Raw genomic sequence first — 12,347 nt, forward strand, 5'->3', positions numbered from 1 at the left:
AAGCACTATTAACAAATTAAGCAGTGTTGCAAATTGTTACAAAACCTAGATAGTCTGACAAAAAGGATTATCAAAGCAAAACATTATCCCAAAGGAACCATTCTACAGGTGATGACCTTCCTTAATTTTCATGGCAAAGCAAATTGTCGGCGTGCAAGTTGCTAAAAAATGAACTTATTTGGAGAATAGGAGATGGTTCGGAAGTTAAAATTTGGTGCGACAAATGGCTACCAACCCCAACAAGACACTAAATGTTGTTGATTAAAGTAGTTTTTCATGAGGATGAGGGTGCGATTATCTCCCAATTACCACTAAGTACCCATATAGACAGCAAGATTTGTTTATTTGGAGAGGCACCACAACAGGAGAGTTATGTAGCTAGTGCTTCTCATATGGAGGAAGAAAGACAAAACTTGTGGTGTGGAGAGGGATCAAAACGATCGGGGTATGGAAGAATATGAAGATGTTCCTATATGTTAGGTTTTCGATTTGCCGAATCGGTGCTCATAATAAATTCATGAATGTAATTTTTGGTGGGATAGATTTGTATTTAGGGTTTAGAGTGAAAAATCTTCAAGAATACCAAGTACAACAAAACATGCATTCACAACTCCGTCCGCAGTTGTCTAGACGGGATGTTGAGGTAGAATGTTCCATTTGCATATTCGCCAACATATATATGTCTGGATGTAGGCGGATTTGGCTTCTCAATCTTCTAAAAACTAATCGGTTCTAAACACACAGTTGTTTTATAACTAGAAAGATAAAATGTAAATTCACGACTAAGTGAGTTAAGTACATGTGAGTGAACTCAATCCTTATAAAAAGATTCTCAATTATATCTTTGAAATTGTATTAATAGCGCAAAAGTCTCTAGTTTCATATGATTATGAACAAAAAATAATTTTTTCACGAAAAAAAAAAAAAATTATTGACATTTGCTTTTAAAACATGTGATTCTTAGATGTATTTGTAGTAATGTATATGATAATCACATACTCTATTGATTTTATTATAATTACATATGAGAATTGCATGCTTTAAGAATATACGTCAATTTAATAGTTTGAATTGAAAAAAAAAAAAAAAAAAAAATTCTTCAACTCAATTTAATTTGGAGAAAAACTTTATTATTTTCACTGAACAGGTATTTAATTCTTATATTTTCTTTTAATTCATATATCCAGTAGATCATCGACAAATGACTCATAATAGTTAAATTTGACCATTATGAGCTATTTTTGAGTAATGTTATATACTCATTAATCCTCATACTTCTTTATACTAAATTTTATATATATATAGATGACTTTTATAACCACCATTCGATTGTTGATGAATCTTTACTGAATTTTAATCTAATAATAATTGTAAAAGCCACGTATAAAGAAGTATGAGCATATGTAACATTATTATTTAAGAGTAATAGTAAAATATTATTATAAGTAATTGCATACTGTTGATAGACACACGGAGATTACTCTACGCGTTTAAGGGTACGTTAATTAGTGGTCCCTGGACCCTGACCATGCATGTGAACTGCAGATTGACCCACAACCACAAAATATGGAAAGTTTGATCTTGCAATGAAACAAATAATTGAAAAATGTTGTGATATTCGAAATATTCTTGAAATGACGTAAATTTCCTTCTAATAGGGTGGAGAATTTTATTTTATTTTTTATTTTTTTATTTTTTTGAAAAAGTCTTATTTGTTCTTTAACATGTAGAAAATATTAATAAAAAATATGTGATTCTCACGTATTTAAAACACAAATAACACTTTCTCGCATACTTGAGCTTTTTGTTTTTTGTTTTTTTACATGTCCACACAAGGAAAAGATGATGAAAATTCGAGCTAATTACCTCCACTTCATGAGGTGTGGTTCATAGCCGATTGAGCTACCTATTAAGAGTCAAAATTTTGAATGGTACCATAATTAATGTCCATTTTGACATTGCTCGGCAGTGGAAAAGCCAAGCTGTTGGTGACCATGCGACCATCAGGGCATGATGTCCGGGGGATATGAGGACTTTTAACGTTTATTTTGTTCGCGAAAATATATGCGTAATAAACGCTGCAATGAAAAGAAATTTCTCATTAATTAATTTGTATTTATGATAAAGCTTGACTTATAAGCTAGTTACCATCCCTATGAAAGTTTGACTAAAGAACGAAGTTTTCTTATTCACATATATATAATAAGAACACATAATGTAAACGGTGATACCTCCGATGGAGGTCGGAAATTTTGCTTCCCCGATAGCATGGAAAACATGGCCGGAATAACATATCTTTATTCAAAATTTTGGCAACATATATGGGTAATAGGTAAAATAAATGATTGTTTAACTTGTCAAACAAAATTCAAGGGTAATTTTTTAAAAGATAATTAAGATAAATTTAATTTAATCATGTATTAGTAAAAGAAGTCCCATGCATGATAACATGATCCGCTAATTCTGCTTAGATTATTATTTGTAATGGAGTCAAAATGCAGATGGTGCTTCATCGTTTACTAGCACCGCAACCTGAGGGAAGACCTCCGGTAAAACATAGCTTCCATGTCAAAGCTCATAATCATGAGGATCCTTGGAAAGCAATTCTGCAGCTGATTAAGGAAGAAAACAAATTGAAGACTGAAAATTTTTTAATTAATATATATAAATTGTACCATTTTATATAATCTTAAGCTTTTAAACTAAACTCTTGTTGTGAGTTTATTTGAGAGTGTTGTATTTCATATTGAGAAAATATAAAGAAAAATAGTGCATAATATACCTATGTGGTTCTTAACGCATTAGCTTAGGTTTTTGGGCTAGAGTTGTGTTCAATTATGTATATTAATAAAAAGGCGGTCTCTAACATTAATCGTATATTAATGTACTATTGGTAAAAACTCTATAACCGCTTTATCTTCCAACAACTCCTTTAATTAATATGAAAAATTACATGATTAGCATGGCACAAAATAGCAGCATTTGATAAGTTTGATTTTTTTTTTTTCTTTTTTTAAAGATAAGTTTGCTTATGCACACGTGAAAGTTGCTTGTCTTTAGTTATATTTGAAGAGACTAGCTTGTCTTTAGTTATACTGTTAATCACAATTCACATGGCCGGATAAAAAACCTTTTTTTTTTTTTCTTTTTTTTTTCCTTTGTTTCCATAGGCATGCATCAGTGTCTGACAGCTTTTGTTTTAATGGGCCAGAGGAAAAAACAATAAAATATGTATTTGTCTTAATCCAAATTAAAGGGACATCAAATTCAATTAGGAATCTATAATAGTAAGGTTACATGCATGTGCTGTAATTAGGTTCCTTGTTTGACTGCATTACCAAGCGAACCTGGCTGTTCATAAGGATGTAATTCAGTTCACACTACTGTATCTTCAAGTTTTGTTTATGATTATTTATTTTATTTTTTTTCCTAAATTCATACAAACTAATTATTAGTTAATTATTTATTGTTAAAATTTTATCATTTGAGTTAATTAAACAAATTAACTTGAATTTTTATCAATTTACTTAAGATGTTCTAATTACGAAATTAAAATAATACTATAAACATTAATAAAAATGAAGTTATATGGGTTGAGAAAAATTTGTCATTTAATAATTAAGCATGATTTTGTGTTTATGATTGGCTCTTTTAAAAGGTATAACTCATCAAAATTTGAAGAAAAAAAGTAAACACGTGTTTTAAGAGTGATGTTATATACCACATTTTCATCTCACAATGTTTATATAGCAGTTTGAATTCATTCTTTAATTTTTTTTTTTTTTTTTTTTGATAAGGACGGATCGAAGGGAGGGGGTGAGATTGCCACGTCAACAACTATCTTAAATGTTCACATAGCAACCCCAAGTTGGTCAATCCTCATTAAATAAATAAATAAATAAATTTTTTTAAAAAAAATTAAAAATTAAAATTTGATTGAAGCTGGCAAATCAACATTGTGTACATACAAAAAAAAAAAAAAAAAAAAGATAAGCATCGCAACAAAAGGGCACTTTAAAAATTTGCAATAGTAAAGAGCAATAAATGGACCAGATTCAAATTTTATTGCTCTTTGCAATGGACAAGGATCCTTGTCCCTTTGCAATACTAAAGAGGAATAAACAGTACATGCATGCATGTATCCAGCACATAAAACACTCTTGTGGAAAAGACTGATAATTTCTAGCTTTTTATCTTTAGCATCAAAAAAGAAAAAAGGAGAGAATTAATTATAATTCATTGGCCTCTCTAAATTCCCAATGTCTACGAGTATGTGCTGTACCCAGCTCTAGCGTGCATGCATGTGATTAGACAGCTATCAAGAATCAAGATAATGCCTTTTCGATTAATCAGCCAAAAAGTTAATGAACACTAAAGATTCAAATTAACTATAATCACATCAGAAAGGATTTGTTAGGCACAAGAATTTCTATTAGAGAGATTAATCAACTTTAATTTGGCATATATATCACCTTTAAAGCATGCACTAACATGTACCTTGACATAACCTTTCTTTTGCGTGTAATCAAAGTGATCAAAAACAGCCTCTTGCTTTTCTAGAAGATGATGAAATTTGAAGTGATCAATCTCAAGCCCAAAAACAAACGCAAGACGAAAGAGATAATTTGATTACTGAAATTACTTGAAAGAGAAAACCAGTAAATTAAAGAGGATATTTGAAAACATATTGAAGTGAGATCGTGGGGTTGGGTGATTTTATAGCATATAATCGATCTTCTTGTAGTACCATCAACCATGAAAGTGAAGTACAAAGCATGTACTACAATTCATTTGCCTAGCTAAGAGATGTACATTGGTTACCCCACTTTGATTGGGCAATTTCGTCCATATACGATATTAATAAATCTAATTAAGCATAATTCACTCACAAATTAATATGGTTCTTTGTGATGGTGCCAATTATAATTTATATGTGAACCATTCAATCCTCAGTTTGGAAGTATATATTCTCATAGGACCAACCATTTTCTCTTCCTTACGGATCAAGAGTGGAAAAGATCCCCTATGTAACCTTTTCCCCTTTCAATTAAAAAAATTAAAAATTAAAAATGAAAAGTTTTACAACTTTTACCGGAAGAACCAACTTACACCTTATATATTTTATTTTTCTGATAGAGAAAACAGGAAATATAAGATTTGATTACACTCTCTTGCTTGTTATAAGAAGACGATCTAAGGAAAATGAAGAGGAGAAAAGACTTTATTTGTTAATGTGTTTTTTATAGAAGATAGAATGTGGTGCCAGCCAACTCACCGGAAGCTATATCCATACTTCAATCAATTGGGCTTCGAGTATTCAACTCTCAAGTGATCCGGTTTAAATGCGACCTCTCTGATCGGTAATCATAGTCGGACTTGTCCAATGGACCCTCAATGAACTGATAATAATGAGATGGGCTTGCATATCTGGCCCAATCCCCAACAATATAAAAGTGATCGAACTAATTTTGTGTTTGGGTTAGTTGCTAATATTTTTGTTTTGAAAAGAAAAAACAAAAGATAGAAAGATAGGTCCCCAAATGGTAGCTCAATCGGTTTTGAACCACGTCTCATAAAGCAGAAGTCATTAGTTCGAATCCATTTTTAAAAGGACAAGCACGGGGTACCAAACATCCTCTCGAAACTAAAAATTTACAATAGAATCCATCTTCTTATTCAACTAGACATATCAGAATTTATTCATCTCCACACAATCAAACATCTGGTTTCAAATGCTGGTTTCGATCGATCAGCCCGAAACAACTGGTTTCAAATGCTGGCATACCATTCTCTGTACTTGTATTAGTGCAACAATTAGTAAAAGTTAATTATTTGATGATTAATTAATTTCAACCGAACAATAATTTTGGATATTGTCAAAACAACAATTTGTTTTGCATCACCATATATATATATATAGTTTTGGAAAGAATCAATTTCTAAAACACCCACCAAATGTTTTCCATTATTCTGTTTTTTTTTTTTTTTTTTTAATATAATGATGGTTATCAATCACTAATTATTTGATGGGATATATTTCTAATTAGAATTCCATCGAATTGCGATCGATCAATAAGCAGTCATAGTAGTCGGAAAAATGTGAGCTAAGAACAAGGATATATATAGAAAGAGGGTCATGTCCCTCTTTCTAAGGATTAACATCTGTGATGGGGTGTTAGAATATATAATCTATGATTTAAACAAAAAAAAAAAAAAAAGCAGTTAGAAAGCGCACAGGGTCAACTACCGAACCCCCCGTAAATCTGTATTTAATTTTTTGGTTGCATTATAAGTTTCTTCTAGCTAGGGTACGTACCTTTTACTTCTCTTTGTGAAAAGCAGGTGTAATAAGCCTTCTGTGCTTGCTTGGCCCATCGACCTCCTTCCAATTTTGCAACTCCTAGTTGTAGCACACCCGCAAGAGGGTTAAGTGGTATCTTTACAAAATGACCCTTTTTATCTACTAATATCAACTTTATTAGCTCTGGGTCTCCTACCATCAAACTTGGTCTTGTTCCATTCCAAGATAGAGATAGTTTTCCTACAGAAGAATTCCCCCCCCCCATACACACACACAGATATATATATAGAACCCTCAAGAAATTTTTTTTAAAAAAAAAAATGATAAATTAATTTCCAGTCTTTGAGACAGAAAAATTGTTAAGAATCTGGAATCATTCAACGACCAATTTTCTCTATGAAAGATAGAGTTTCACAGCTTGTTTACCATATTTTTGTAGCATTTGATGAAAGAATGGTGCGACACGTGACTCAATCTGGTGGTTTAGGTGGGTCATCCGTTTGGACCATGCCTCCACGGTGCACTTCTTAATCTTTTTGATATCACCATGCAAAAGCTTGTAAGAAGTTCCTTTGATCCCCTGCTGCCTCAATTGCTTCTCAAGCCTTTTGGGTCTCCACCAGATGACATGAACAACTCTTCTAACGGGATATAAAGAAGTAGCAAAGCAGAAGAGATTGCCACAAGTTTGAAATTGTAATCTGCCATCTTCTTTAGCTTCCAAGTTTGAAACAAAGTATATTTATCAGGCCAGGTTGATCGATGACTTTGTCAGCAATCTACCACCGTACGTCCCAAAAAAAAAGGAAATTAATTATTTAAACCCTTCGTCCTTTGATTATCTTTCTGCTTTTTTTTCTTTTTTTGCTTAGTGTTTATTGGAACCCCTCACCTACTCAAACTCAAGCTTTTTTAATCGTTTTCGATCTGATCATATCATTGATCTTTTTTTTTCTTCCTTTTTTTATTATTATTATTTTCTTTTTTATATGAATAAAAAGACTTTGCCCGATTATAATTGATATGACTTGGTATTTGCTTCTGTATATATGGTAAATAATTTTCTGTGACAACGATTTCTCTTATTTATCAAATAGATCTTCAATCGCTTGACTCTATATATAATCATGATTAAGGATTTCAAGAGAGAATCACGATTGAGAAAAGTTGTTAAAATCTTCATTTATCTCAAAAACTTAAATTAATTAATACGAATGAATAAATTTAACACTTTTTTTTAATAGGTGCAAAGCTATAATTATAAGCTAATAGGAATAAATAAATTTCATTATTTAATCAATACTTTAACACTAATTAAACTTTTTTGGTGAAACAAACTTAGTCTCACATTGTTTTTGGAGTGATTACTTTGTAATGAAAATTTTCCATTATCCAATATGTCACGAACAAAATGATATTTAACAACAATTTGCTTTATGTAAATTAACATGGAAGACTGGATTCTAACTTAGAGTCTGTTTGGGATTGTGTTTGAGGGGCCTAAAAATACTTTTAACACTTAAAAAGTCCGTTTGAATAAAAATGCACTCGTTTGGTAAAAAAACTAAAAGTGTTTTTAAGGGTTGAAAAAGCCTAAAAATAGCAAAAAAAAAAAAAAAACACTTTTGGCAAAAGCTTAAAAATGAAGCTTTGGCCAAAAGCTTTTTTTGACTTAAAAGCTCTATTTTTCAAACACAATCTCAAACAAATTCTTAGCAAAATGCATTTTGGTCACCGCAATTAGATAACAATTTTCTTTTGATAGTCTCTAAGGTCTTCAAATAATCTCCTTAAGTAAGTGGACTGTTTACATGCATGCATATATAATTTCCACGTGGGATACAGATAATTCTCTCCTCGAAGCTGGACTGAGAAATATTATTTGTATTCTTCTAGTATTCTCGAGCTAGAATAAGAGCTCTTATTATCTATATTCATCTAGTATTTTCCTATTACAAAAAGGAAAAAAAAAATTAAAAATAGATTGAATGCCACTTTAACCGAGTATACTGATCGAGAATGTTGGAAGAATGTAAAACTATCAGAATTTCATAGCATTAACGCTAAAAAATGAAATTATATTTTATCTAGCTACCATTATTTTCATGGGTCTCCAAGAACATCACGACTTGCAGAAAAATTCGGCCATTAGCTTTTTTTTTCTCGCTTTCGTAATGATTTCTTTTCGCAATCTTACATCCTTCTTCGTAGATACCAAATCACTACTATCATCCATTGCTTGATGTTTTCGTAGGAGAAAATACAGATAGAACTATACAGGTGCAAGGTTTGGCAACCCGACGACCGGTAACGTCGATACCTTGCCAAACGAGGACAATTGCATGCATGCGAGAGGCGATACATGCTTCTACATTCGAGTTTGAGCTCTTACGCGATGGAGCATGTTAGAATATAAATTAAATGATTAAATTCATCTATTCTTATAACATTAAACTTTTGCTTTTGAGATAAATGGTAATTTAACAGAAACAAGACAATTTTAAAAGGACAAGTATTGGGTACCAAACATCCTCTATCTCGAAACTAAAAATTTACCTAAGAATCCATCTTCTTATTATGCAATTACATATATCAGAATTTGTTCATCCACACAATCAAACATCTTAGATTCTGTGGAGTATAATTGGAGCACCATGTTGTGGCTTAAGAGTAACGACAGGATAAGGAGCATGAGCATATGATGGTGAGAGTTGGAAGGAAAAGTGTTGAAGAATCATAGCAAGAGCCATCTTTGCTTCTACCATGGCGAAATTTTGGCCAATACATATTCTAGGACCCCAACCAAATGGGTAGTAAGCAATTTGATCCTTTGATGCTTTCAAAATCCCATGAGAAAATCTCTCAGGATTGAATTTCTCAACATCTTCTCCCCAATAATTTGGATCATTATGCAGCAGCAGCACTGGTAATGCCAAGTCAACGCCGGCCGGGATGGATAGGCCTCCGATGTTGGTCTTCTGGTGGGTATGTCGATAGAGAGAAACCACAGGAGGGTATAGTCGAAGGACTTCATATAATATCGTTGGTACCTGCAAATAAGGCACATGCGATGCATGTAGATTATAAGTTAGAACACCAAATATATTTTATCATAAATTAAGGAAATTTTGGTCTTTTTTACATGAATGAAAAGAGAGAATTAAGAACAAAAATTTGTTTAAATTATTGTATTAACCTTGTAAAGTCAATTCTTTCATTTAAAGACTTAATTGGTAGATATATAGAATTGTTTTAGAAATTTTTAAGGCAGATTGGTGATTATAATTAACTACAATCCCTAAAGTTCATTTTAAGAAAAAACTTCACTTAATCTCCGAAGTATCATGAATGTTGCAATGTTAACCTCAAATTATTAAAAGAGATCACATTTTTCAATTCTTTTTAATTTCACCACTATAGTAAGGGTTTTGCGTTAACTTAAACATAAACATGTAAAATGTTTATTATACTTCTGTAAAATTTATAAAAAATACAAAATTACTATCTTAATTTTAAAATTAAAAAATAAATGTATAACAGCAAAATAAAAAATAAAATAAAATAAAGAAAGAAAGGAAAAATAAAATAAAAGCTAAACCACCGCTAGCCGTGGGTCGCCAAGGATGTTTCAATTTTTTTTTATTTAAAAAATATGGGTACTTTAGTCATTTTAGGATCATCATTAGGATTTCACACAAAATTTTAACTGAGGGGTGAAATTAAAAGGGAGTAAGAAATAAAATAATCCCGATACAACTTTTGATAATTCAAGGTTAACATTGGAATAACCCAAATGCATTGGGAGTGAGTGAAATTTTCCCATCAATTTACTAACTGTAGGGGCTCAAGTTCTATTTTTGCCTCTCTTTTCTAGCACCAAATGAATCACTTTTACCAATACTCCAAAAAGAAACAGAAGGAAGCACAAAAGAAAAAGGAAAAGAAATGACTTTCGAAGACATGCTTCCGTTATTTCTATCCATATTAAAGAATAATTACGTGCTGTTGAGAATTAATCTAACACATGCAACATTGAATATGGAAACTTACAATCTTGAGTTGATTTATGGCTTCGAAATTAGGTGTTCTCTTGGCACAAATGTGTAGCACCTCGTCCCTTGCCTTTTGTTGCCAATCGGGATGCATAGAGAGAACAATCATTGTCCACGTGAGCAAGGTGGCGGTGGTCTCTTGGCCGGCAAAGTAGAACAACTTGCACTCCTCTATAACATCTTCAATTGTCAGACCATTATTGTTGGTGTCGGATTCCTCTTTGCATTGCAACAATAAGCCTAGTAAATCATCGTTGCCCGAATCTCCATTAATTCTCATTGTTTCCTCTTTCCTGCGGATCATATCCCTTAATATTGCATTGATCTCCTTCACTATATTGTATCTCCTTTTGTTCTTCTCAGTGGGAATGAATCTGAGAACAAATAAGCATTAATTTGCATGCAACTATAATTATTTAATTAAGCATTAAAATAAAGATTTAATTGGACACCTTTCATTTCGTTTTTGAATTATTATGTTTTAAACAAGTTTAGTAAATTATTTATCATTTTAATCTAACCTTTAATGTTAATACTTAAATCATATTTCATGTTTGACATCTTCAAAGCTTTATCTAATCCCCGAATTGAATTATTGGCTATGGGACTAGCTAGTCAATACCATCATTTTCAAAATTGGTAAACATTAATATTTCTGTCAACTACATATGCTTTATTTAAATCCCAGGAAACTGTTTGTGACACATCTGATGTAGACCTTGAAAATGTCAACTAAATATTAAGCCTAATAATAATTGGCGCCGGCCGGCCGGAGTACCTGAAACCTGGGATGTAAATATTTTGAAAGCATTCATGAACCAATTTGGTCTGCTCTTTCAGAAGTTCAAATATCATTTTGCCCTGTTCAAAGCTGCTTCCAAAGGCTGTCCGAGCGATGGCATCACTAGCAAGATTTTGGAGTTCTGGTGCAACATCTATTTCACCTGATCCTTGAGGACTAATCAATTTCTCCCACCGATCAATCAGCCCAAAACAACTGGTTTCAAATGCTGGAACCATTCTCTGTACTTAATTAGTGCAACAATTAGTAAAAGTTATTTGATGATTAATCGATCTCAATCAAACAATAATTTCGGATATTGTCAAAACAATAATTTGTTTTGCACAGAATCAATTTCTGGAACATCCATGAAATGCCCTTATTTCAGTTTTTTTTTTTTTTTTTTTTTTTTTTTTTAATATAACGATGGTTAACAATCTGTAATTATTTGATGGGATATATTTCTTAGAGTTCCATCGAATTGCGAAAAACAGTCATAATAGTCGGAAAAATGTGAGGAAAAAGGATATATATATATAGTGGAAACTTCACTTACGCCTCCTAAACTTTCACGCTTTTTACAGGCACCTCTCATTGTTCAAAAACTCTCACTTTGATGTATCAAATTTTTATTTTCTTTTACTTTGCCCCTTCCATTAGGATTTTGCAGCTAAATCAAACGGTCAAATGAGTAAAAGTCCTTTATACCCCTAATTTTTTAAAAAAATTTCAAATTTACCCTTATTCATAAATAAAAAATTATTATAATTATTATATTTAAAAAAAAAAAAAAAAAAAAAAAACTGAACCCCATTCCGGGGGTCACAAAGTGACCCACCGGGTGACTAGTGACCCACCGGCGGGTCACAAGTCACCCGGTGGATGGTTTAATTATCAAGAAAATCTAGGTGCTGCTCAGCACGACCTGGACCTGGCTTGAGTTCACTGGTGTTTGCTATTTCCTGATGTGGGACTGTCAGGTTTGCATTTTCTTGATAATTAAACCATACACCACGCACAAATCCATCGGCACTGCAGCCCAAAAGCTCAAAATCAATCTTCTCAAGAACAGCTTCATTTCTTGCGAAGGGGCATTGCTGTCTACCACGCTCTTAAAGTCATCGCCTGTGAGAAAATGCGAGTGTTGTTTCGGGGGTTGTCCCACGATATGAAGTGAAGATCATGGTTTATTGTGGTGTTCCGGAACTCCGGG

At 32.2% G+C, this 12,347-nt stretch overlaps 1 protein-coding gene across 1 annotated transcript in view; it reads right to left on the reverse strand.

Moving 5' to 3' along the window:
* Window positions 1-8,925: 8,925 nt before the first annotated feature.
* Window positions 8,926-12,347, reverse strand: part of LOC132185761 (cytochrome P450 CYP72A616-like) — a 5,166-nt gene continuing 1,744 nt past the window's right edge. Inside the window, exons 3-5 of the mRNA XM_059599540.1 lie at window positions 11,132-11,376; window positions 10,352-10,727; window positions 8,926-9,351 (exon numbers count right to left, since the gene is read on the reverse strand). Coding sequence (XP_059455523.1) covers window positions 8,926-9,351; window positions 10,352-10,727; window positions 11,132-11,376 — 1,047 coding nt within the window. The remainder of the gene's footprint in view (window positions 9,352-10,351; window positions 10,728-11,131; window positions 11,377-12,347) is intronic.

The sequence above is a fragment of the Corylus avellana genome, chromosome ca6 (genome assembly GCF_901000735.1).
Source record: "Corylus avellana chromosome ca6, CavTom2PMs-1.0".
Lineage (NCBI taxonomy): Eukaryota > Viridiplantae > Streptophyta > Magnoliopsida > Fagales > Betulaceae > Corylus > Corylus avellana.